This window comes from Oncorhynchus tshawytscha, linkage group LG08, assembly GCF_018296145.1.
Source record: "Oncorhynchus tshawytscha isolate Ot180627B linkage group LG08, Otsh_v2.0, whole genome shotgun sequence".
Lineage (NCBI taxonomy): Eukaryota > Metazoa > Chordata > Actinopteri > Salmoniformes > Salmonidae > Oncorhynchus > Oncorhynchus tshawytscha.
The window spans coordinates 27,432,986-27,459,313 of NC_056436.1; the positions used below are offsets into that span (position 1 = coordinate 27,432,986).

Sequence of the window (26,328 nt, forward strand, 5' to 3'; positions counted from 1 at the left end):
ATGCGTTGTGCAGACCTCACTACCCTCTGGAGAGCCTTACGGTTGTGGGCGGAGCAATTGCCGTACCAGGCGGTGATACAGCCCGACAGGATGCTCTCGATTGTGCATCTGTTAAAGTTTGTGAGTGTTTTTGGTGACAAGCAGAATTTCTTCAGCATCCTGAGGTTGAAGAGGCACTGTTGCGCCTTCTTCACCACGCTGTCTGTGTGGGTGGACCAATTCAGTTTGTCCGTGATGTGTATGCCGAGGAACTTAAAATGTTCCACCTTCTCCACTACTGTCCCGTCAATGTGGATAGGGGGTTGTTCCCTCTGCTGTTTCCTGAAGTCCACGATCATCTCCTTTGTTTTGTTGACATTGAGGGTGAGGTTATTTTCCTGACCCCACACTCCGAGGGCCCTCACCTCCTCCCTGTAGGCCGTCTCGTCGTTGTTGGTAATCAAGCCTACCACTGTAGTGTCGTCTGCAAACTTGATGATTGAGTTGGAGGCGTGCATGGCCATGCAGTCATGGGTGAACAGTGAGTATAGGAGAGGGCTGATAACGCACCCTTGTGGTGCCCCAGTGTTGAGGATCAGCAGGGTGGAGATGTTGTTTCCTACCCTCACCACCTGGGGGTGGCCCGTCAGGAAGTCCAGGACCCAGTTGCACAGGGCGGGGTCGAGACCCAGGGTCTCGAGCTTAATGACGAGTTTGAAGTGTACTATGGTGTTAAATGCTGAGCTGTAATCGATGAACAGCATTCTTACATAGGTATTCCTCTTATCCAGATGGGTTAGGGCAGTGTGTAGTGTGATTGCGATTGTGTCGTCTGTGGACCTATTGGGGCGGTAAGCAAATTGGAGTGGGTCTAGGGTGTCAGGTTGCGTGGAGGTGATATGATCCTTGACTAGTCTCTCAAAGCACTTCATGATGACGGAGGTGAGTGCTATGGGGCGATAGCCATTTAGCTCAGTTACCTTAGCTTTCTTGGGAACTGGAACAATGGTGGCCCTCTTGAAGCATGTGGGAACAGCGGACTGGGATAAGGATTGATTGAATATGTCCGTAAACACACCAGCCACCTGGTATGCGCATGCTCTGAGGACACTGCTAGGGATGCTGTCTGGGCCAGCAGCCTTGCGAGGGTTAACACGTGTAAATGCTTTACTCACGTTGACTGCGGTGAGGACATCGTGGTCCGCGACGGGGCCGGTTTTCTTTTCGTAGTCCATGACTGACTGTAGACCCTGCCACATACCTCTCGTACCTGAGCCGTTGAATTATGACTCTACTTTGTCTCTATACTGACGCTTAGCTTGTTTGATTGCCTTGCGGAGGGAATAGCTACACTGTTTGTATTCGGTCATGTTTCCGGTCTCCTTGCCCTGATTAAAAGCAGTGGTTCGTGCTTTCAGTTTTGCACAAATGCTGCCATCAATCCACGTTCATCTCTAGGAGACGCATTCATGGTTCATCTTTGGGAGCAATTTCCAAATGCCTGAAGGTACCACGTTCATCTGTACAAACAATTGTACGCAAATATAAACACCATGGGACCACGCAGCTGTCATACCGCTCAGGAAGGAGACACGTTCTGTCTCCTAGAGATGAACCTACTTTGGTGCAAAAAGTGCAAATCAATCCCAGAACAACAGCAAAGGACCATGTGAAGATGCTGGAGGAAACCGGTACAAAAGTATCTATATCCACAGTAAAATGAGTCCTATATCGACATAACCTGAAATGCCGCTCAGCAAGGGAGATGCCACTGCTCCAAAACCGCCATAAAAAAGCTGGTTTGCAACTGCACATGGGGACAAAGATCGTACTTTTTGGAGAAATGTCCTCTGGTCTGATGAAACTGTTTGGCCATAATGACCATCGTTATGTTTGGGTGAAAAAGGGGGAGGGTTGCAAGCCGAAGATCCTCATCCCAACCGTGAAGCACGGGGGTGGCAGCATCATGTTGTGGGGGTTCTTGGCTGCAGGAGGTTCTGGTGCACTTCACAAAATAGATGACATCATAAGGGAGAAAAACTATGTGGATATATTGAAGCAACATCTCAAGACATCAGCCAGGAAGTTAAAGCTTGGTCGCAAATGGGTCTTCCAAATGGACAATGACCCCAAGCATACTTCCAAATTTGTGGAAAAATGGCTTAAGGACAACAAAGTCAAGGTATTGGAGTGTCCATCACAAAGCCCTGACCTCAATCCTATAGAACATTTGTGGGCAGAACTGAAAAAGCGTGTGGGAGCAAGGAGGCCTACAAACCTGACTCAGTTACACCAGCTCTGTCAGGAGGAATGGGCCAAAATTCACCCAACTTATTGTGGGAAGCTTGTGGAAGGCTACCTGAAACGTTTGACCCAAGTTAAACAATTTAAAGGCAATGCTACCAAATACTAATTGAGTGTATGTAAACTTCTGACCCACTGGGAGTGTGATGAAAGAAATTAAAGCTGAAATAAATCCTTCTTTCTACTATTATTCTGATATTTCACATTCTTAAAATAAAGTGGTGATCATAACAGACCTAAGACAGGGACTTTTTACGAGGATTAAATGTCAGGAATTGTGAAAAACTGAGTTGAAATGTATTTGGCTAAGATGTTTGTAAACTTCCGACTTCAACTGTATATCTGAGTATATAGAATGTTTGCAACAGTAGTGTTTCATGACTAATTGATTAGTTTAAAAAAATGTAAAAGCATGAAAGCCTAACTTCTTGACTGGAAAGCCCTACCCTTTGCTGAGTGTCAGTATCACAATGCTCTCTCAGGATGTTGTTGTTTTTATACCAAACCTGGGTTCAAATTCTTTTTCAGGTATTTTAATTACTTTTCAATATATTTCAAGACAAGTATTCAGATACATATTTATTTGAAGTATTTGAATATTGGAACATATTTGGAAAATACACTCAAATATACCCATGCATTTAACCCAGCAATTTGGAAAATAGTATTTGAAATAAAGTATGAAAATACTTTCAAATACAAGTTGGTCGTCTATTTGATTTTTACAAATAACCATTCAAATACTCAAATAAAAGTACTTGTTTTGGGATGTGTATTTGAAAATACTCAAAAACACAGAATAAAAAAAATAAGAAAATACTTGAGTACACAAATATCTGAACAGATCTGATTTATACAAATTCTAAATATTTATGTGTTTCCTTTAAGTTTTAATGCTATATTTTTAATTTACTTTGCAAAATATGTACATTTCATTGAATTTCTGTCTCTCTGTGTCTGTGCGTTTTGGCTCTCCCTTCTCCCATCAGATCTTGGACAGTCCATATTTTACACAACAACTTGCCTCCTGCCCTTTCTAAGTGACGATATTCTCAGCACTTTACCCTACACTATGATCTCCACTTTAGCTACATTCCCCCCATTCCTTCACAAAGACATCATTGAGTACCTGAGCACCTCTTTCCTCCCCATGGCTATATGTGAGTACAGCCACTCTGTATCAAACATCCATCTACATGCATGTGAGAGAAATACACTGTTGAATTCAAGACAAGTCATTAAGTGGGATAAGTATAATTTAATATGAGTAGTCATATCTTTTTAGCAGAAATATCAATGTGCATCACCATATCTGTTTGGTTGGTGTCCTACTGTAAAGCACTACTTCATGAGGCTTGGGTTGTTTCTTCTCTTTTCTGCCCATTTTTAGTGGGTTCCACTAGAAGAGAAGGGGGCGTCCCAGCATATGTCAATCTCTCTGCCTCCTCCATGCTAATGATTGCTATGCAGTACACTTCCAACCCAGGTAAACGTGTAACTTAGGTTATTCCCAACCAGTACAGTACGTCACAGTTTTTCTGTCATGTCGCACAGCATGTCTTTTGATTTCATACTGTGTTGTACCTGCCACCTAAATGACTTAAATCGTTGTCTATTTGTTTCCAGTATATCACTGTCAGTTGTTGGAGTGTCTTATGAAGCACAAGCAGGAAGTGTGGAAGGTATATGTTCACAAATGGAATGTGTCATAATTCACATAGATTAGATGCCCAAACAACTCTCTCATACAGATGTAGGATCTTCATTTGATCACCCTCTTGAAGGAGAACTGCAACAGGGTGATGTCCATGAATTATAATCCACATAATCATTTACATTTTCTGTTGCTGCAGGATTGTTTACTTGCTCAAATTAAGATCCTACATCTGTAGATATGGAAAGTGTCAGTGAAAAGCTTTGTGGCGGTCTTACACGTTAGCTCATCACTATGGCCTGTGTTGTGCTGTGGCAGGACCTGCTGTATGTCATATCGTACGGACCATCCCAAGTCAAGCCTCCAGCCGTGCAGATGCTCTTTCATTACTGGCCAAACCTAAAGCCCCCAGGAGCCATCAGTGAATACAGTGGACTGCAATACACAGGTGAGGTTGCTTATGGTCTGCCTGTCAGGCTGTGCTTGTATGCAATACAGGTGTAGGATTTTTATTTGATCACCCTGTTGTAGGAGAACATTCCAGCAATACAGGACATACAGGACATTTAAAACGTATAGTGTATTTGAGGTTTGAAAATGCTTCTGAAGTTTGTAATTTCCACTTTGAAATTTCAGACTTGATTTTCCTTTTACGAAAAATGTATCAACCCCAACAAAAATGTCCATTAATTATAATCCACAGAATAATCCACATTTCCTGTTGCAAGCAGAATTATTTTCCTGCTGTAGCAAACTGTCTCAAAATAAGATCCCACATCTGTAGATCTCAGGTTGCAGCAGTCTAACCCTCCTCCCACACTACCTTTTCCCCTTTCCTTCTCTCCCTCTATTCTATTTCCCCCTGCCACAGCCTGGAACCCCATCCATTGCCAACACATTGAGTGTCACAATGCCATCAATAAACCTGCTGTCAAGGTAACGTCTGAGTAACTGCTGTGCACTGTAGCCAATATAAAACAAATACAAGACCGATATATTCAATGAGAACATCCATTGTGTACACAAACATAAAGTGAATACACACAGTATGTGCCAGATTGCCATGGTGTGTTAAAGTGTCTTGGTGTTTGCTGCTGTAAGTGCAACGTTAAATGAGCCAGGGATTGCTTGAGTCACTGTGGTAGTTCCATGGGGTAATGATATCAGTGGCCACCCGACTCAAGGCCTGTTTTGCTATGCTCAGCCTGTCTCTGCTCAACTGTGCTAAAAACAGACAAGTAGAGCGGAGACGGGAACAGGGGCAGGGACAGGGGCCGGATTTCAATTACCCAGGATTGCAGAGGGGTGTGTGTGTGGGGGGGGGCTAATTGGAAGCAATGACCCCATGCCGCCCCTGAGGATAGGGCGCCTGTAAGCGAGAGCAGTAAATTACAGAACACCATCTGAGCATCTAGGCCATAAGCACTGTAGCTTAATACAGGGCCATGCACAGATCATAAAGAACTGAACAGAACCATATGCATGCAGCCAGCAGCAGAGACAGGTAAAGAGGACATTATACACACACACACACACACACACACACACACACACACACACACACACACACACACACACACACACACACACACACACACACACACACATACATTTATTTGAGTTTGAGGTGTTATCACGTGTCAGGGCACAAGCAGTGGAGAAATAAGGTGTGGTATACACTTCTTATGACCCCTAAAGCTAGATATCACTGCTACTACTGTATATTCCATCTGGATTCAGTAACTGTCTGTTGTCGCCCTATAGATGTGCATCGACCCCACCCTCTCCGTTGCACTGGGAGACAAGCCCCCTCCTCTATACATCTGTGAGGAGTGCAGCCAAAGGATAGCAGGGTATGTGGTTGTAACCTCTTTCTCTCCACATAGATGCCATTCCAAACATCACCTGCTGTCTGCTTCATTATTCTGGTCTTTATCCCAAGGGAGAAGCATCACCATGGTTGCATAATTCCTTTGCTGGAAGTGTATTTTCAACGGAGGTATTCTCAGCTAACTATAATTAGATTTACATATTCCTGTGACCTTTACAGAGACCATTCAGAATGGCTTGTTGATGTGCTCTTGCCCCAAGGTGAGTATTAGCAAACAAGTATTAGCGTTCAGGTTGCCATCTCTCTCTGTCTCCCTCTCTCACACACATATACAAGTACATACACGCACACATGTACGTACCTCAATACCCCCAAAATCGAGTCAATCAGAGGGGAGTTATTTAGGCTGAGTGAACCCATTGTCTGTGTGTATGTTATACTGAATACCTCTGTGGCCTCGTTTTTACAGCTGAGATATCTGCTATTTGTCAAAAGAAGGTAAGACATGAACGTCGGTGCATTGATATGTGTTTGTGTTTGTGCTCTCATCAGCTCATGCAATATTCATAGTGGTAAAACTCATGGCTAAACAAGAGTACCCCTTTCTTCTTCATATTAGAGCAACAAGTGAAGTAGACCGGTGAATAGAATTGTTTGCTAGTATTTGTTACTTCTCTGTTGGATGGCTTTGCGTACATAATCACAGACTGTGGCTGGGCCTCCCTTGCTATGTCATTGCTGGTTGTGTATAAATATCATGCCAACATCCACCCAGTGTTCATTTAACCATGAGCAGTAAAACTGCTGTGTAATTGATTTGAGGACAGGAGAGAGATAACCACTTGAGTCATTATAAGTGGTGGAAAAAGAAACACGATGCTAGCCTGCTACAGACTAACAAGGCCCAAAGAAGCTACAACTTGCACTTCGACATTTCATATAGCAGACCATCACATTTATCTCTGAAGTGTTTAAGGACCGTGCACTTTCATTTGGAGAGTCCATTCACTCGAACACTCTGTTCATTACTTGTCTAATGGATGGTCCAGTCTTAATGGAACTGGCAGGGCATGATGTTTGTTCCGGAACACAGTCCAAAGGCATAAAAGTTCCCCCTTGGTTCCCACGGAGACTGACACACAAATCTGTCGGGTAGTGTATCAAATCAAATCAAATGTTACGGGTGTAGACTTAACCGTGAAATGCTTGCTTATGAGCCCTTCACAACGATGCAGAGTTTCAAAAGTATAATCCAAAGAAAAGACTAAGCTGAGCAGCCCAGGGTTGTCATGGGAAACAGCTGTCCTATATCTAGTTCATCCAGCAGTAGTTTTAATCCTCACACAGCCTTTTCAATAGGCTTTGTCCCACTGCAGAAAGCTCTTACCTGGATCCACGCCAACTCTCTCATTATCAGCACACACATCATTGTTCTATCTGCGATGTGATTGCTTGTCAGAGTTACAGCTAGAATAGGGATTGCTTTCACAGTGCTCTGCAGTTACAGTATAAGATATACTGTAGTGCAGTATTCCCCAACCCGCAGGTGAGTTTATTTGGCCCCCCAAGTTATCTGAGCAAAGTTGTTTTTTATTTGTTTTTGTTGGACATAGAGGACTGTAAAAACACCAGTAAATCAGCTCCAAGTGATTAGAATTTTCGAAATCTGTTCCAAAGGATTCCCATGCATAATAGCGAGATACAGTATATGTGATCGTATACAAATGTAAGCAAGGTTTGAAATGATGATGTTTTAGTATCTGTTTGGGCTTCTTGCGGTCAATTTGCTGTACTGTATCCATTGACCAGGTTTTCACCATTGTCAGTTGTATGTTTTTGTAAAGATTACAGAGAGAGAGGGGATAAGACAGGAAGAGAACAGAGAGAGAGAGGGGAGAAGACAGGAAGAGAACAGAGAGAGAGAGGGGAGAAGACAGGAAGAGAACAGAGAGAACAGAGAGAGAGAGGGGAGAAGACAGGAGAGAGGGAGAAGACAGGAAGAGAACAGAGAAGAGAGAGGGAGAAGACAGGAAGACAGGAAGAGAACAGAGAGAGAGAGGGGAAGACAGGAAGAGAACAGAGAGAGAACAGGGGAGAAGACAGGAAGAGAACAGAGAGAGGGAAGAGAAGACAGGAAGAGAAGACAGAGAGAGAGGGAAGACAGGAAGACAGGAGAGGGGAGAGACAGGAAGAGAACAGAGAGAGACAGGAGGGGAAGACAGGAAGAGAACAGAGAGAGAGGGGGAAGACAGGAAGAGAACAGAGAGAGAGGGGAGAAGACAGGAAGAGAACAGAGAGAGAGGGGAGAAGAGAGAGACAGGAAGAGAACAGAGAGAGGGGAGAAGACAGGAAGAGAACAGAGAGAGAGGGGAGAAGACAGGAAGAGAACAGAGAGAGAGGGGAGAAGACAGGAAGAGAACAGAGAGAGAGGGGGGAAGACAGGAAGAGAACAGAGAGAGAGGGGGGAAGACAGGAAGAGAACAGATGAAGAGGATCTGTTCATTTGAAAGACCGGAGGTTTCAGTGGCTGATCAGATGAAACCAATAAGACACCATATGTACAGTCTCTATCTAAGAATGATGCTATCTGTCCCATGGCAGCCTATTCATTAGCATACACACACAAAAAGAACACCACTCGTTCTTTTAATTCAGGACGTTTACACATCAATTAATTTATTGAGGCAAAGGACCTTTTAAGGATAGCTTTTTTTCACAGTGAAAACAGTTTATTAGGATTCCTATATTTTCTCAGTTTATAAATTATACGAGGAGTTGTTTTATCTCATTGTCCCCTCTGTCTTGTAGAACTGTAGCTCTCATGTCAGGAGGGCAGTTGTCACCTGCTTCTCAGCTGGTTGCTGCGGGCGCCATGGCAACCGACCCGTCCGCTACTGCAAGCGTTGCCATGTCAACCACCACAGCAGCGAGGTGGGGACTGCGGCGGAGACCCATCTGTACCAGACCTCCCCACCTCCCATCAACACCCGCGAGTGTGGGGCAGAGGAGCTGGTGTGTACTGTGGAGGCTGTTATCAGGTATTTTTATTTGTATTTGGTGCATTTTAATTTTTTTTATTTAACCTTTATTTAACTAGGTAAGTCAGTTAAGAACAAACTCTTATTTAAAATGACGGCCTACCCTACCCCAGACAACGCTGGGCCAGTTGTGCGCCGCCCTACGAGACTCCCAATCACAGCTGGTTGTGATACAGCCTGGAATCGAACCAGGGTCTGTAGTGACGCCTCTTGCACTGAGATGCAGTGCCTTAGACCGCTGCGTCACAGCATCACAGACAACACAGGCAACCAACCGCATGCTTCACAGTAGCACTGTATACAACCACAGTTATCTCTCTATCACTATCTGTCTATCTCCCTCTTGTCTTTCTGTCTGTCTCTCTCTTTATCCCCCCTCTCTCTCTCTCCATCCATCTATCAACATCAGTCTACTGAAGGAGGCAGAGATCCACGCGGAGCTGCGTGAGTTTGAGCTGAACAGGCGTCGTCAGATGGGCCTGTCTGCCTCCCACCACTCCCTGGACAACATCGACTTTGACAACAAGGAGGACGACCAGCACGACCAGAGGCTCCTCAGTCAGTTTGGCATCTGGTTCCTGGTGCGTGGCTTGCTGGTCTATTACTCACTATCACAGTTGAGAGATTAGGATGTTGACACACCTGTCTGGGCTCTTATTACCAGCCTGTGCTGTACTCTCTTCATAGTGCAACATTATAATGCTTTAACCGTATCCGTCTCCGATCTTGGAAGCCCCTGACTGACCATGTTACACCCCATCCTTGCCCCCACCCCTGAAGGTGAGCCTGTGCACCCCCAGTGAGAACACGCCCACTGAGAGCCTGGCGCGGCTGGTGAGCATGGTGTTCCAGTGGTTCCACTCCACAGCCTACATGATGGACGACGAGGTGGGCTCCCTGGTGGAGAAGCTCAAGCCCCAGTTTGTCACCAAGTGGTTGAAGACCGTGTGTGACGTGCGCTTCGACGTCATGGTGATGTGCCTGCTGCCCAAGCCGGTGGAGTTTGCCAGGGTGAGGAGGAGCGGGGAAGGAGAAGGGGTGTTGGAGGGTAAAGGCGGCTCAGTAAGTGTTCGTGAGGGGTTGTAAAGGTGTAATGTTGGGTGTAGGGTAGTATGAGGTTAGGAATGTTTCTCTGGGGACAATGCACACTGGTGGGACAGTGTGTGATGGTTGTGTTTCTTGGTGAATATCCCCCTTGGTTATACTGTACCTGACCTTGTGTATGTGTCTATGTACCCATATCCCCAGGTGGGGGGTTACTGGGATAAGTCTTGCAGCACGGTGACCCAGCTGAAAGAGGGGCTGAACCGGATCCTGTGCCTGATCCCCTACAATGTGATCAGCCAGCCGCTATGGGAGTGCTTCATGCCAGAGTGGCTGGAGGCCATCCGCACTGAGGTGCCTGACCAGCAGCTCAAGGAGTTCAGAGAAGTGCTCAGGTACTGTATACTGGACATCCTCCAAGTCACCTAGTTCACTGTACCACCTCCTCTAGTTCAATGGTGTCCTATGGTTACTGATCATGCACAAATCATTTTCTGTCTTGTGCAAATAATAGAATGTTATGTGAAATTATATGTGATATGTGTAACACACAGTGAAAATGGTTTCCATGGTCCCACCTACTAGTGATACACCTGAGAGGGGATATACCAAATGCTCAACTTTAAAAGCATGGCCCCTCACTCCTCACCCCTCTGCTCCCCCTGCAGCAAGATGTTTGACATTGAGCTGTGCCCTCTGCCCTTCTCCATGGAGGAGATGTTTGGGTTCATTAGCTGCAGGTTCTCAGGATACCCAGCCTCTGTGCAGGAGCAGGCTCTGCTCTGGCTGCATGTGAGTATAAGGCCTGTGGCTTTTTATGAGGATCCATTTCATATTGTGTGGTTGAAATGAAATGAACAGGTTGTCATGATGTGTGAGTGCCTGAGCAGGGGCTGTACTGAATATGGAACTGGGTCACAAGGCTAGCATGAGACTGGAGTTCTAAGAGTGAGAGAGGAGGGATTTTGCTTTTGATTCCATATGCACTCACAGCCTGCTGTCCTATATATGTGGAAAGGTTTCTTTCACGACTGTGATAACAGACACCAAAGTAATTCAATCTGAATATATACAGTTGAAGTCAGAAGTTTACATCTACTTAGGTTGGAGTTATTAAAACTAGTTTTTCAACCACTCCACAAATTTCTTGTTAACCAACTATAGTTTTGGCAAGTCGGTTAGGACATCTACTTTGTGCATGACACAAGACATTTTTTCAACAATTTTTGACAGGCGGATTGTTTCACAATTCCAGTGGGTCAGAAGTTTACATACACTAAATTGACCGTGCCTTTAAACAGCTTGGAAAATTCTAGAAAATGACGTCATGGCTTTAGAAGTTTCAGATAGGCAAATTGACATCATTTGAGTCAATTGGAGGTATACCTGTGGATGTATTTCAAGGCGTACCTTCAAACTCAGTGCCTCTTTGCTTGACATCCTTGGAAAATCAAAAGAAATCAGCCAAGACCTCAGAAATAAAATTGTAGAGCTCTACCTGTCTGGTTCATCCTTGGGAGCAATTTCCAAACGCCTGAAGGTACCACGTTCATCTGTACAAACAATAGTACGCAAGTATAAACATCATGGGACCACGCAGCTGTCATACCGCTCAGGAAGGAGACGCATTCTGTCTCCTAGAGATGAACCTACTTTGGTGCAAAAAGTGCAAATCAATCCCAGAACAACAGCAAAGGACCTTGTGAAGATGCTGGAGGAAACAGGTACAAAAGTATCTATATCCACAGTAAAATGAGTCCTATATCGACATAACCTAAAAGGCCACTCAGCAGGGAAGAAGACACTGCTCCAAAACTGCCATAAAAAAGCCAGACTACAGTTTGCAACTGCACATGGGAACAAAGATCGCACTTTTTGGAGAAATATCCTCTGGTCTGATGAAACAAAAATAGAACTGTTAGGCATAATGACCATCATTATGTTTGGAGGACAAACATAGAAAATTTGTGGGCAGAACTGAAAAAGCATGTGCGAGCAAGGAGGCCTACAAACCTGACCAGCTCTGTCAGGAGGAATGGGCCAAAATTCACCCAACATATTGTGGGAAACTTGTGGAAGGCTACCTGAAACGTTTGACCCAAGTTAAACAATTTAAAGCAAATGCTACCAAATACTAATTGAGTGTATGTAAAGTTCTGACCCACTGCGAATGTGATGAAAGAAATTAAAGCAGAAATAAATCATTCTCTCTATTAATTCTGACATTTCACATTCTCAAAATAAAGTGGTGATCCTAACTGACCTAAGACAGGGCATTTTTACTAAGATTACATTTCAGGAATTGTGAAAAACTGAGTTGAAATGTATTTGGCTAAGGTGTATGTAAACTTCCGACTTCAACTGCATATAGGTCACACATACTACAGGAATACGTGTAGAGTACTACTTATACATTTCTATCTGCTTATATACGTCGTCTCTTTTGCCTCTCTGAATGTCTCTGTTGTCTGTTTGTGTGTTTTATGTGTGTGTGTAAACCTGTTAACCTAAACCTGTTGTCATTAATGTGTCTTGTATGTGAGTTTGGTGTGCATCTTTGCATGATCTCTTGTGTGTTTGTGTACCTGTCGGTGTATGTGTGTGCGTGTCTGGTTGGACACAGGTGTTGTCAGAGCTGGACATTGTGGTGCCTCTGCAGCTGTTGATCGGGATGTTCTTTGACGGGGTGAACTCAGTGAAGGAACTGGCCAATCAGAGAAAGACTCGAGTCTCAGATCTAACTGGTGAAAATACTGAGGCTCGGAGGGTGAGATATCGTACTAGTCATCAACTCCCACTCAAATTTCCTCTCTCTCTCTCAATGAAACAGTAAGAGCAGGACAAATGAGCTGAGGAACTATACAGTTTACATCCACAATCTGAAAATGCTTGTTATCTATTTACCCAGCCAGCACATAATGTTCTGAGAACCATCTGTTTCTTAGAGCTTGGTGAGAGTGTGGTTTGGCCTATGGTTATTTTGCATACAACCTTCCCACAACTTTCTGGGAATTGTGCAGGATAGCTGCTTGGTTGCTTGGCAGCACATTAAAGGAACTTAACAAAAAAACATTATTTGCTTGGTATTTCATTACTTTAACAGTTTCCTAAAAGTTCAAGCATATTTTGGTAATGTTCTAGGAACGTTCTCCAACTGGTTTGGCATTGGGAATGTTCTCAAATAGATCAGAGAACGTTAAGAAACAATGTTCTTTTGTGGGAATTTCAATACTTCAGCATAACATTTCCTACAGGTTTCCTCATGGTTCTATTTAAAGTTATGTTCTCAGAACATCTAGAAACCTTTCACAAAAAAAACCCACAAGAAAACCTTAGTAACGTTCAAAGAACATTTTAATAATGTTATTTAAAAACACACATTCCATTCTCAGCATCAACAAAACTCTATCTCTCTATCCTCTATCTTGTTAAGTGTGTTCAGGTGTGTAGGCCGCACCCAATAATTTGCCACACCTGATCTTAATGTGTGCTTGTTTGCTTTGAAATGGGGTCTGTTTGAATAGACTGAAATGAACAGCTTTGTATGAGTAAAAAAAATCATGTCTACATTCCATGAATAGAGAACAGAAGATCATAGGTTTCAATCTCCCTGACGCTGTGCAACAATAAAAAAATAAATGTGTATGCATGATTAATAACTAAGCAAATCAATGTCCATGTGTCCTATTTGTGATTGGAGTTCAAAACAGTTAACCTAAGCAAGCAGTGTTATTAATAGTCATATTGAATTATGTTCTCAGAACATTATTTAATTACCTTAAAATAACCTATCAAACCTCCCAGGAAAACTTTCAGGGAACCGCAGTTAAACATTCTCAGAACCTCCCTGCATTCTAAAAATGTACCTCCCAGAACAGGCAACATTTTCACTTCTGTTCTCAGAACGTTAAAAAAACGTTCAGTTTTACCAGTCAGGGAACTTGCCTTCGTTCCCAGAAGCAATGGCAAACCAAAAAAGTATGTTCCTACAACTTCCAAGGAACCAAATATGCTAGCTGGATCCCCTCTACTGTCAACCATCCACAGGCATATGTGTTGCCCTGGTAACTGCTGAAGTCTAAATATAGTTCTATTTAAGGGGCTTAATTGAGCTCTGCCATCATTCAGATTTATCTGTGAAAGTTAAACCCTTTGGCTCATCTATCCACAGCATATTTCTACACCTGAATACACTTTGATAACTTGGAGGGTAGATCTCATGACAGTACAATTATGGAACGATGATACCTGTTTGTGTGTGTGTGTGTGTCATGTCCCTAGGAAAGCGTGGTTTCAGATCCAGGCCATCTTGGGCCGCACAACACTGTGAGCCCGTTCCCCAGTCCATTCCGGAGCCCATTCCGGAGCCCCCTGCACTGCAGCCCCTTTAAGAACCTGGGCCATGCTACGGGACACTGTGCCCTGGACCTGGACTGTGATGACGATGACATGAACCTGGGCTGTTTCATTCTCATGTTCGACCTCATCCTCAAACAGGTGGCAAGCCCATACACTGCAGACATGGGTTCAATTATAGAGTACTGTTACATTTACCTACATTTACATTTACATTTACAATACCTCATTGAATACCTCAGAGCCACCAAGCTGAGTTCTGTCCCACTTTCTATTTCTGTGGGTTCTCCTGTTCAACAATGTTGTAGTGGTTCCTTACTTCTAATAATAATTTAATCCATTTGTAAAGCGCTTTCCATTATACAGAATAATCTCAAAGTGCATAATCTAAAAAATAAAAAGCAAATAGAAAAAAAAGACAGGGCAACTGACACAATAAACCCAGCTACAATGTCCTTGTTCAGATGGAGCTCCAGGATGACGGCGTGATGCTCGGTCTGGAAAGCAGTCTGGGGAAGGACATTGTGGGCATCATCAACAACGTCTTCCAGGCCCCGTGGGGGGGCTCCCACACCTGTCAGAAGGATGAGAAGGCTCTGGAGTGCAGCCTGTGCCAGTCCAGCATTTTGTGCTACCAGCTAGGCTGTGAGCTCCTGGAGAGACTCACCCCCAGGGAGGAGATACGTCTGGTGGTGAGACACACAAGCAGACTCCTGTAAAAACAGCATGTCCTGAATCGGTCCAATTGTTTTAAATGGTTTGTAATTCTTACTGTATTTGGTTGTCAGTAGACATTATTGTGTCTTGACTATAGGAGTCAACAGACATCTTGGAGGACACATTGCTGTTGCCTCAAGTGTTTGGGCCTGAACAACGGACAAAGCAAGGGGCAGAGGAAGCGGACAACCCTGCCAGCACACACACTGACAACCCTACAATTCAAAGTTACTCTCCTGACAACCCACGTATGTATCCATGGCGAAATAAAGCTTGGGTTGGAAGGGTTTTGGATTGAGTACAGAATATCTCAGTGTATACAGATCTGATGAAACACAAGCAGAACAATTCTCAGTTGTGTAGGTGTAAATACCTCAGCATTACCAAAATCTAATCCCAAATGTATTTTATGACATGAAGAAAAAAATACGAGATGAACACTTCTCTGTAACAGTTCAGAGGCTGCGTACAACATGAAATGGAAACACTGCATAGTTTCTCCTCTGCTGGGGAATTATCTCTTTTTACAGCAAACATTTCTCTCTTACAGCAATGAAGAATAATGCTGATAAGAAGTTTTCCTACCAGCAGCTCCCTGTGTCTCTCAAGCTAATATACACTATTCTGCAGGTACCTGCCAGTCCACCTTTATCCAGTGTTAAGTCATCTTGTCAAGATATAACTTGTCTATAGAATATAATAGATGCCTAATCAAAGACAATAACCCTGTATCCTCATTAGAAAAGACTGAGTGAGCAAAGGAAATGTACCTATTGTTCCCTTTATAGGAAATGTCTAAGTTTGAGGAGCCTGATATCCTGTTCAACATGCTGAACTGTCTGAATATCCTGTGTCTCCACGGAGAGTGTCTGTACCTGGCCCGTAAGGACCACCCCCATTTCTTGGCCCACATCCAGGAGAAGATGCTCATTCCCAGGTCAGCAGTCACCATCACCGCATGGGGCCCCTCCTGCAGTTTCACACGTAGCTTGTTGTTTGTTTACAGAAATCTCCACTAGTACTTTCTTTAAACATGCCTTGAGCCATGAGATGTAGCTACATGCAGAAACTGAAATCGTTGATCACGATCTTGATGTCAGTTGAACTTGATCATCAAATACGTGAAGAGCAGCCAGGTATGTGTGTGTGTCTAATGTGATAGTGTGTTCCAGCCTGTGGACCATGCTGAAATCCGAGTTCTGCCAGCTGGCCTCCTTGGCCGTGCCCCAGCTCCTGCATGCCCTCTCCCTCTCCCACGGAGCAGACATCTTTTGGAACCTGGTGGACAGCAACTTTAACAGCAAGGACTGGAAGATACGCTTCGAAGCAGGTGAATTTTAGATGAGCCTTCAACTCACATATGTGTGTGTGTGTGTGTGGGGGGGTACTGTATGTGATGATAGGAATGTGATGATATGAATAGATACAAACATCTATCTTTAATTTCATTTTTTACTGTTTTATTGTTGACAATGTCACAGAGCACCAATCAAGGGAAAGGGGAATATCTAGTCAGTTGTACAACTGAATGCATTCAACTGGAATTGTGTCTTCCGCATTTAACCAAACCCCACTAAATCAGATTAGAATATAATATAATAATGGCAGTCTGTTAAATTCACATGAAGTCATTTAACAGACTCTGACTTCAAACAGCATAGAAAGCAGATGTTTATTGCATATTACTTGCAAAGTAACATTGCAAAATAACATGAACAATTGCTAAGGGAAATGATGTGTCATGACTACAGGTTGTGTACACACGTGAACCGTAGGATGAGGATCATGAATTTTAATGATCTAATTATGGCCTCATATTAGCTATTCTGAAACATGGTAATTTACCTGTTTGTGTAAATCAACCCAAAAAGATACCAGTTGGGTGCCAAAGCATCACTATGGCCCACAGGCAATCTGGCTGCAATAATACTATCTCCACTCCCTCTACTGCCACACTGCCATCTAGTGACACTGTACATTACCCATCAGTGTTAGAGTGATGCTGCTTTTAACATTATCCTTTGCAGTGTCCTATCAAACTAAATGTGACATGGCGCTGAGATGTTGTCTTGTGCCCTGTCTGTGTTGTCATGGGAACTCCCAGTGGAGAAGGTGGCGGTGCTCTGTCGGTTCCTAGACATTGGTTCTTTGACGAAGAACCACCTGCTGAAGTACTCCCTGGCCCATGCCTTCTGCAGCTTCCTGGCCTCTGTGGAGGATGTCAACCCGGCTGTGGCCACACGCGCCAGGCTGCTGCTGGACACCATCAAGAGCCCAGCACTACAGGTGATTAACAGATATCTATCTAGGCCAAGATAAATACTATTAAACTGCCATACAACCACTTTTCATGTGACAATTGATAATGTGTATGGAGTCTTTCTTGTCCTGGAGGACAAATTGCTTCGCAGCAAGTCAGCAAACAATTTTCTATTGATGAATAACACAAAAACATGTAAGTGCAGTGCTAACACTTGTGTATGTCTGTGGCTGTGTGTTTGTGTGTCTGTTTCTGTATGTCTGTGTGTTTGTGTGTCTGTGTCTGTGTGTTTGTATGTCTGTGTCTGTGTGTTTGTGTGTCTGCAGGGTTTGTGTCTGTGCCTGGACTTCCAGTTCGACACGGTGGTGAGGGACCGGCCCATCATCCTCAGCAAGCTGCTGATGCTGCACCACCTAAAGCAGGAGGTCCCTGCCCTCAGCTGGGAGTTCTTTGTCAACCGCTTTGAGACGCTCTCCCTGGAGGCCCAGCTCCACCTGGACTGCAACAAGGAGTTCCCTTTCCCCACCAGTACGCCCAGCTGGGGGATTTTATCAGTTACATAATCTGCAGAATATAATTTTCACTATGACTTATGTTCAATACAACAAACCAAGCATGTAGGGAAACATAAACCTGTGAAATCAGAACATTACAGTTCATGTTCGTGTGGTGGAGGTGTGTTAAGTGTTATGAGACATCGGCACGTTGATGTATGTTATTTATCTTTCCTTCCTTGCCTCTCCTTGTCAGCCATCACAGCTGTGCGTACCAACGTGGCCAACCTTAGTGATGCAGCGATGTGGAAAATCAGACGGGCACGCTTTGCCAGGAACCGCCAGAAGAGTGTGCGTTCCCTCCGTGACAGCATCAAGGGCCCGTCCACAACCAAGCGAGCCTTCTCCCTCCCAGAGACTCTGTGTAACCGACTACGTGAGTGTCCATCGGTTGGTTAGGCTTTTGTCTGTCCCATGCTTCTACTGTTTCTCTCGGCATCAATTCACCTCTCTGTTCTGTTAGTATACCTACAAAATCTTTATTCCTGTTTGTTTCACTCAATTGCATATTTTCTCAGTGATTTGTTATCTTGCTGGAGGTAAGAGGTTTGTCTTCTGTGTGATTTCCTCATTGACCCTGCACAGGATGCGGTCTGAGTTTCTGGGAGAGGGGGTTTACTGTTGGCTTTAGACTGTGTGGTTGTTGAGCTTGAGTAAGCAAGTGGAGGTGAAATTATTAATAGAATAACTCGGAAAAGTCTCAGCATCCAAATACATATTAGGATCACTTTATGTGAATGGTGTTGAGACATTGGGATTGTTAGGGTTATCTGGAAGCTCAGACTTGTGTCCTGTGCTACCTCCCAAGAACATTCTCCTAAATTGCATTCTTCATGTGTGGTTTTTAGCTTTAAGGCTTACGAGGCAAGAGCACTCTGCCCCGACTCTGGGAGATATGATAGAGAAAGTCCTGCCAGGTAAATAACAATCCAAATCTAAATATAGAAACAGATCAACATTCCCTTCAGCATAATCGCATCATATGACTAACTTATGGCTACTGATAAAGTTGATGGGCATCAGGAAACTTGATGAAAAAGCAATGTTTGCTCTTCACTGACATTCATTGCTTTTCATCCAAAATTCATAGATACCCACTGGGCATACACTGGTTGAATTAATGTTATTCCCACGCCATTTCAATGAAATTACGTTGAACCAATGTGGAGTAGACGTTGAACTGACATCTGTGCCCAGTGGGTAGTCCGTTACTCTTGCTATCTTGATAGCTTGTCACATTTTCTGTTTGCATTTTACATATTCCATGACAATGTTAAAGTGACGTCCATATAGGTAATCACCCTGCCAAATGTAGACCAAGTTAGATGACTGTCGTACCCTCCCCCGAGCTTTGTTCCCCTGCTTCACCGCCCCTCTCCTCTTCATCCACTCCCATGTCGGCAGCACGCTTCCTCCTGCCTTTTAACCCTGATGCTTTGGCCCCTCTCCAAGGCCACAGCCCCTCAATGGAGGATGACTCGGTCATCAGGGACCTGCTCCCAGAGGATGCTGGGATAGATCACCAGACGGTGCACCAGCTCATCATGGTACTCATGAAGTTCATGGCCAAAGACAAGAGCAGTGCTGATGCAGACATCGGCAGTGCCAAGGCCTTCAACTCGGTGAAGCGCCATCTGTATGTGCTGCTGGGCTATGACCAGCAGGAGGGTTGCTTCATGATCGCACCGCAAAAGATGAGGACCTCCACCTGCTTCAATGCTTTCATTGCTGGCATCGCACAGGTTAGAGGATATCATTAACCCTATAAATGACTCTGAGTTAATGCTGTACTAGTTCTAACATTTGTTTTAAAGACAATCCTTGAGTAAATCTAGAGTTTAATCCCGAGAGAAATCCTGCTTCAGTTGGGAGTACATGAGAGATGGGAGTTTTTCAGATTGTTTCCCACTGTAAAGTTTGAAGTATTGTGTTGCTGCTGCTGAATGATGTGAATTATGACAATCTGTCAAGCATCAAGAAGAACCTGGTGTGATGTGATATCTCCTCCAGGTGATGGACTACAACATTGGGCTGGGGAAGCAGCTGCTCCCCCTGGTGGTCCAGGTGTTGAAGTACTGCACCTGCCCCCAGCTCAGACACTACTTCCAGCAGCCGCCGCGTTGCTCTCTCTGGGCCCTGCAGCCACACATCAGACAGATGTGGCTCAAAGCCCTGCTGGTCATCCTCTACAAGGTACACACCACCCACAGTTGCAATATAATGAAATCTTATTCACTATGTGAATGTGTTTACATTGTAAACTTTATAGATGCAGTGTGTCTGTAATTGATTACCTGTAATTGTGAAAATGTAATATTGAGGACAGCTAATCTACATATATATTAAGTTGCTTTGTACTCTCTTACCCTTCACTCCTACCGATCCTGTGTGTGGTCCCAGTACCCCTACAGGGATATGGATGTGAGTAAAGGGGTTCTGCACCTGATCCACATCACCATCAACACCCTGAATGCCCAGTACCACAGCTGTAGGCCCCATGCCACTGCTGGACCCCTCTATAGTGACAACTCCAACATCAGCCGCTACAACGAGAAAGAGAAAGGTGGGGACAACAGCGATTATCACATGCCTGGATTGTAAATATAGGCTTTTGTTTTAAATGATCAGGAATAAGAATGGAGAGTTTTGGACATACATTACATTTACATTACATTTGAGTCATTTAGCAGACGCTCTTATCCAGAGCTACTTGCAGTTAGTGTATTTATCATAAGATAGCTCGGTGATACAACCACATATCACAGTCATAGTAAGTACATTTTCCTCAATAAAGTGAGGAGTGGATGCGAGGGTGGTGCTGTGGGATTATTTAAGATACTCTTTGAAGAGGTAGAGTTTTCGGAAATATGAGCAAGGACTCTGCTGTCCTAGCTTCAGGGGGAAAGCTGGTACCACCATTGGGGTGCCACGACAAAGAACTTGGACTAGGCTGAGTGGAAGCTGCCCTCCTGTAGGGGTGGGAGGGCCAAGAGACCAGAGTTAGCAGAACGGAGTGCTCGGATTGGGGTGTAGGGTTTCAGCATTTAACCTTTATTTAACTAGGCAAGTCAGTTAAGAACAAATTCTTATTTACAATGACGGCCTACCCCAGCCAAACCCTAACCCGGACGACGCTGGGCCAATTGTGCGCTGCCCTATGGGACTCCCAATCATGGCCGGTTGTGATACAGCCTGGAATCAAACCAGGGTCTGTAGTGACGCCTCTAACACTGAGATGCAGTGCCTGAGATGCAGTCCACTCGGGAGCTCTGAAGGTAGTGAGGGGCAGTTCCTCTTGTTGCATCGTAGGCAATACCAGGGTCTTGTGGTGGATGCAAGCTTTGACTGGAAGCCAGTGGAGTGTGCAGAGGAGTGGGGTGACATGGGAGAACATGGGAAGGTTGAGAACCGCTGCTGCATTCTGCAAAAGTTGCAGGGGTTTGATGGCACAAACAGGGAGCCCAGCCAACAGCGAGTTGCAGTAGTCCAGACGGGAGATGACAAGTGCCTGGATTAGGACCCGCGCCTCTTCCTGTGTGAGGTAGGGTCGTATTCTTTGGACGTTGTAGAGCATGAAGGAGGACATGACAGCGCCGAGTAACTTGGTGTATAGAGAGTAGTGAGAGTATGTGGTGCATCAGTAGTGAGAGTACATGGTGCAGACACAGATCCTCTCCACGTCACCTGGTAGGAGCGGCCTGCCAGGTAGGATGCAATCCAAGAGTGTGCAGCGCCTGAGACGCCCAGCCCTGAGAGGGTGGAGAGGAGGATCTAATGGTTCAGTGTCGAAGGCAGCAGATAGATCTAGAAGCATGAGAACAGAGGAGAGAGAGTCAGATTTGGCAGTGTGGAGAGCCTCCGTGACACAGAGAAAAGCAGTTTCGGTTGAGGGACCCGTCTTGAAACCTGACTAGTTAGGATCAAGAAGATCGCTCTGGGAGAGATAGCGAGAGAGATGGTCAGAGACGGAACGCTCAAGTGTTTTGGAAAGAAAAGAAAGAAGGGATACCGGTCTGTAGTTTTTGACATCAGAGGAGTCGAGTGTAGGAGGAGGGTAGGGACTCGGGACATTTTGAAGTCAGAGGGGATTCAGCCAGTGGTCAGGGATGAGTTGGTGAGGGAAGTGTGGAATGGGATAAGGTCTCCAGAGATGGTCTGGAGAAGGGAGGAGGGGATGGAGTCGAGCGAGCAGGTTGTCGGGCGGCCGGACTTAAGAAAGAGATTAAGGCGTAGGGTACTTCTGTGCGAGTGGGACCAGAGGACTCAATAGGCTGAGTGTATGAGGAGTGGTTGACAAAGTGGTTGACAAAGTTTGCAGAGAGGGAGGAGGAGGCGGTGGAGGATTAAGGAGGGAGGAGAAGGTGGAGAAGAGTTTCCAAGGTTAGAGGCAGAAGCTCAACAGAAGCAGAAGCTCAACATTTAGAGTGATAGAAAGTGTCTTTAGCAGCGGATACAGCGGAAGAGAAGGTAGAGAGGAGGGAGTGAAAGGATGATAGATCCTCCGGAAGTTTAGTTATCTAACATTTTCGCTCAGCTGCACGCAGAGTATGGTCCAAGAGGCAGAATCAGGAGACAGGAGTGAGAAGGATTTAGCAGAAGGGAGATATGATAGAATAGAAGAGAAGAAAGTAGTAGGAGAGAGAGAGCGAAGATTGCGACGGCTCATGACCATCTGGGTAGGGGCTAAGTGACTAGGGTTGGAGGAAAGGGAGACAGAAAAGAAAACAAAGTAGTGATCAGAGACCTGGAGGAGGGTTGCAGTGAGATTAGTAGGCCGAACAGCCTCTAGTAAAGATGAGGTCAAGCATATTGTCTGTCTTGTGAGTGGGAGGGCACTGGGCAAGATGAGGTCAAGCATATTGTCTGCCTTGTGAGTGGGAGGGCACTGGGAAAGATGAGGTCAAGCATATTGCCTGTCTTGTGAGTGGGAGGGGACTGGGAAAGATGAGGTCAAGCATATTGCCTGTCTTGTGAGTGGGAGGGGACTGGGAAAGATGAGGTCAAGCATATTGTCTGCCTTGTGAGTGGGAGGGCACTGGGAAAGATGAGGTCAAGCATATGGTCTGCCTTGTGAGTGGGAGGGCACTGGGAAAGATGAGGTCAAGCATATTGTCTGTCTTGTGAGTGGGAGGGCACTGGGAAAGATGAGGTCAAGCATATTGTCTGTCTTGTGAGTGGGAGGGCACTGGGAAAGATGAGGTCAAGCATATTGTCTGTCTTGTGAGTGGGAGGGGACTGGGAAAGATGAGGTCAAGCATATTGTCTGCCTTGTGAGTGGGAGGGCACTGGGAAAGGCTGAGGTCAAAAGAGGCAAGGAGGGGAAAGAGAGAGTTGGAAAGAAATCAATTGAAGGCAGATGTCAGGAGGTTGAAGTCGTCAAGTACGAAGAGCAGTGAGCCATCATCAGGAAATGAGCTTAATAAAGGTTTCAAGCTCATTGAGGAACTCTCTAAGGACACCTGGTAGGCGGTAGATGACAACAATGTTAAGCTTGAGTGGACTTCAAATGAGGAGATGGACAGGTGAGAGAGGGAGAAAAAATAACATCTCCACATAGGAGATTCCTACCACGATGACCAGATACTCTTGGACTATGAGAGAAATTAAGAGAGAGCAGCTGGAGTAGCAGTGTACTCTTGGGTGATCCAAGTCTCCGTCAAAGCCCAAAAATACAGATGTAGGATCTTAATTTGAATTATATTGTTGCAGCAAAATAATCCTTCAGCAACAGGATTTGAAAATGTAGTCCATAATGTTGCTTGATCGGTGGTTAGGTTATTATTTAGGGGCGGCAGGGTAGCCTAGTGGTTAGAGCGTTGGACTAGTAACCGGAAGGTTGCAAGTTTAAACCCCCGAGCTGACATGGTACAAATCTGTCGTTCTGCCCCTGAACAGGCAGTTAACCCACTGTCCGTCATTGAAAATAAGAATTTGTTCTTAACTGACTTGCCTAGTTGAATAAAAATATATACAAAATTTGCTGGCCAAAAAATTGTCTGCATGAAAAGGCAATACTGTTAATATAACTGTGGGTTTTCAGTGAATTTATGTAAATCACAAAGCTCATCCGCATTTCCTGCAGTGCAAGAAAATAGTTAGCAACAAAAGACTGATGAAATTAAGATCCTACATCTGTCATGTGTATGGTGTTTTTTTCAGAGGAGGACAGTGTGTTTGATGAGTCTGACGTTCATGACACACCAACTGGAGCAGGGAACAAGGAGTCTCAGACCTTCTTTGCCCGTCTGAAAAGAATCGGTGGCAGCAAGTCTGTCAAGTACCAGCCGGTAGAGCTGAATGCCCAGAAAAGTATGAAAATCGTCTCAAAGGATGACCTATTTTATCCAGCAATTACATTAATTGAACTTAAATGCTTCGTTGACATGAATTGAGCATTCACAGATTTTCCCAATCAGATATGATCTATCTTTTGATCCTCTCTTTGTCTGCGTCAGGTGAAATTGAGCTGTCTGAGTACCGCGAGGCCAGTGCAGTGCAGGACAACATCTTGCACTGTGTGAGGGAGGAGAGCACCAGGAAGAAGCGTCTGCAGGCTATGCACAAGCAGAAGTCCCTGGACATTTCCAACACTGACTCCATCCTCTACAACCTGGACGAGCACCGACGCAAGTCCTGCATAGACCGCTGTGACCTGCAGCATGGTACCCCCGGGCCCCCCTCCTCCACCACCTCCCACCCCAGGCGGACAGGGGGCCATGGGAAGGGCTCGTCAGACGGCTCCTCAGGCCGAGCAGAGGGCAGTGACCACCAGGACCGTTCAGGAACCCGGGGGGGCCACTCAGACTGCTCCAGGCCTGTCATCCCAGAGGTACGCCTCAGCTGCATGGAGACGTTTGAGGACAAGGCCGACTTGGACTCCCCTCTTACAGGCGGCTCTTCTGCAGAGAAGGAGGACCAGGACCTCATTGACCTCTCCTCCGACTGCACTTCAATCCCAGAGAAGCACTCCATCCTCTCCATGTCCGACAGCGACTCCCTGGTGTTTGAGCCCCTACCACCACTGAGGATCGTGGAGAGTGACGAGGAGTTTGACCTGAACATGGGGATGGGCCCCAGGCTGAATGGGAGTGCCAGGCCCACTGCTTCCCCTGCCAGGCCCCCTGCTTCCCCTGCCAGGCCCCCTGCCTCCCCTGCCAGGCCCCCTGCCTCCCCTGCCAGGTCTGCTGCCCCCTGCCAAGCCCCCTGCCTCCCCTGCCAGGTCTGCTGCCCCCCTGCCAAGCCCGTTGCCTCCCCTGCCAGGCCCCCTGCCTCCCGGCCAGGTCTGCTGCCCCCCTGCCAAGCCCGTTGCCTCCCCTGCCAGGCCCCCTGCCTCCCCGGCCAGGTCTGCTGCCCCCCCTGCCAAGCCCGTTGCCTCCCCTGCCAGGCCCACTGCCTCCCCTGCCAGCAGAAGCACCGTGTGCCTGTCCCTCATGATGGTGCAGGTGAGCGTGGAGGACTGTTCTAAGGAGAAGAGGACCACAGACTCCCCATCAAAAGAAAGCCCCCAACAGCCTCTACAGAGGAGGCCACGCTATGCAACCCCCACCACCTCCCTGGAGCTGCCTGACCGGTCAGAGCACCCTGGCCTGGAGAGCCCCATGACTCTCAGCTTACAACAGAAGAGGGACCTGCTGAGGAAGACCCCTGCTGTCCCTGACACCTCCCTGGATGACTTTGTGCATCCTGAGGACTTGAAGGCAGGGGTGGGTCTGGGGACCAGTCCCTCTGGCAGGATGATCTTCCTGGACATCCCTGAGGACACAGTTGAACCCCTCACCTCTCTGGAGGGGAACAACAACGATGAAGAGGAATATTATGAAGAAGATGATGAGGACCTTGATGACAGTGACTTTAAACCCGATGATGATGAGAACGGCGAGGCAGAGTTTAAGATCCAGATAGTTCCCCGGCAACGCAAGCAGAGGAAGATAGCTGTGAGCGCCATCCAGAGAGAGTACCTAGACATCTCCTTCAACACCCTGGACAAGCTGGGTGATCAGCCCACTGACACAGGTAAGAGAGAACAGGGTCCGGGGAGACAGGAGCCTAAGTCCAGAGAGAGGGGTCCCTCTGCATGGACTTACAGCTGCTGTTTCCTTTTTCTGTGCCCCTGAGATAAGTATGCTGACTTCATGCACAATGTGCCTTTGGATGTATGTGTGTTTCAGTGATGACATCTCTAAGGTTTGAGGGGGCTTATGAGATATGATTGATAAAATAAGTTTTCTACTAAAGTGTCTGCTTAGAATTGCAGAACCACATGAACAAAATATAAATTGTCTAGTCGCATATCCATGCTACCTCAAATCTTTAGTCAACTGGTCACCATTGCTGTTTCCTGTCCTGTGGCTTTGTCTCTCCCTTTTCCCATTCCAACCCATGGTAAACTTCTGAAAAGCCTACTGTAAAAGAAAGTCTGAGAAACCGAGTAAATATCAGTACAGCGCCTTCAAATTACTGCAACACACTTTCCATAAATAGCTGTCCATATAAGAACTAGTAATAGCCTAAATGAGAAATTAATTTTTTTACTAAATAGTACATCAATAAACCACATCTTCATTTTAGATTGCTCTTTCACTACTAGGACT

At 45.6% G+C, this 26,328-nt stretch overlaps 1 protein-coding gene across 1 annotated transcript in view; it reads left to right on the forward strand.

Annotated features, from left to right (window-relative positions):
* LOC112256740 (protein unc-79 homolog) overlaps positions 1-26,328 on the forward strand; it is a 47,718-nt gene that overhangs the window by 8,021 nt on the left and 13,369 nt on the right. The window contains 30 exon segments of the mRNA XM_024430198.2: positions 3,273-3,443; positions 3,674-3,769; positions 3,910-3,965; positions 4,256-4,385; positions 4,809-4,873; positions 5,702-5,790; positions 5,988-6,028; positions 6,238-6,266; positions 8,577-8,806; positions 9,216-9,387; positions 9,587-9,817; positions 10,055-10,245; positions 10,519-10,642; positions 12,474-12,617; positions 14,132-14,347; positions 14,671-14,898; positions 15,021-15,171; positions 15,474-15,553; positions 15,712-15,860; positions 16,096-16,253; positions 17,028-17,209; positions 17,510-17,711; positions 17,934-18,113; positions 18,586-18,654; positions 19,190-19,479; positions 19,748-19,930; positions 20,138-20,300; positions 23,897-24,046; positions 24,193-24,827; positions 25,102-25,750. Of these exon segments, the coding sequence (XP_024285966.1) occupies positions 3,273-3,443; positions 3,674-3,769; positions 3,910-3,965; positions 4,256-4,385; positions 4,809-4,873; positions 5,702-5,790; positions 5,988-6,028; positions 6,238-6,266; positions 8,577-8,806; positions 9,216-9,387; positions 9,587-9,817; positions 10,055-10,245; positions 10,519-10,642; positions 12,474-12,617; positions 14,132-14,347; positions 14,671-14,898; positions 15,021-15,171; positions 15,474-15,553; positions 15,712-15,860; positions 16,096-16,253; positions 17,028-17,209; positions 17,510-17,711; positions 17,934-18,113; positions 18,586-18,654; positions 19,190-19,479; positions 19,748-19,930; positions 20,138-20,300; positions 23,897-24,046; positions 24,193-24,827; positions 25,102-25,750 (5,454 nt within the window).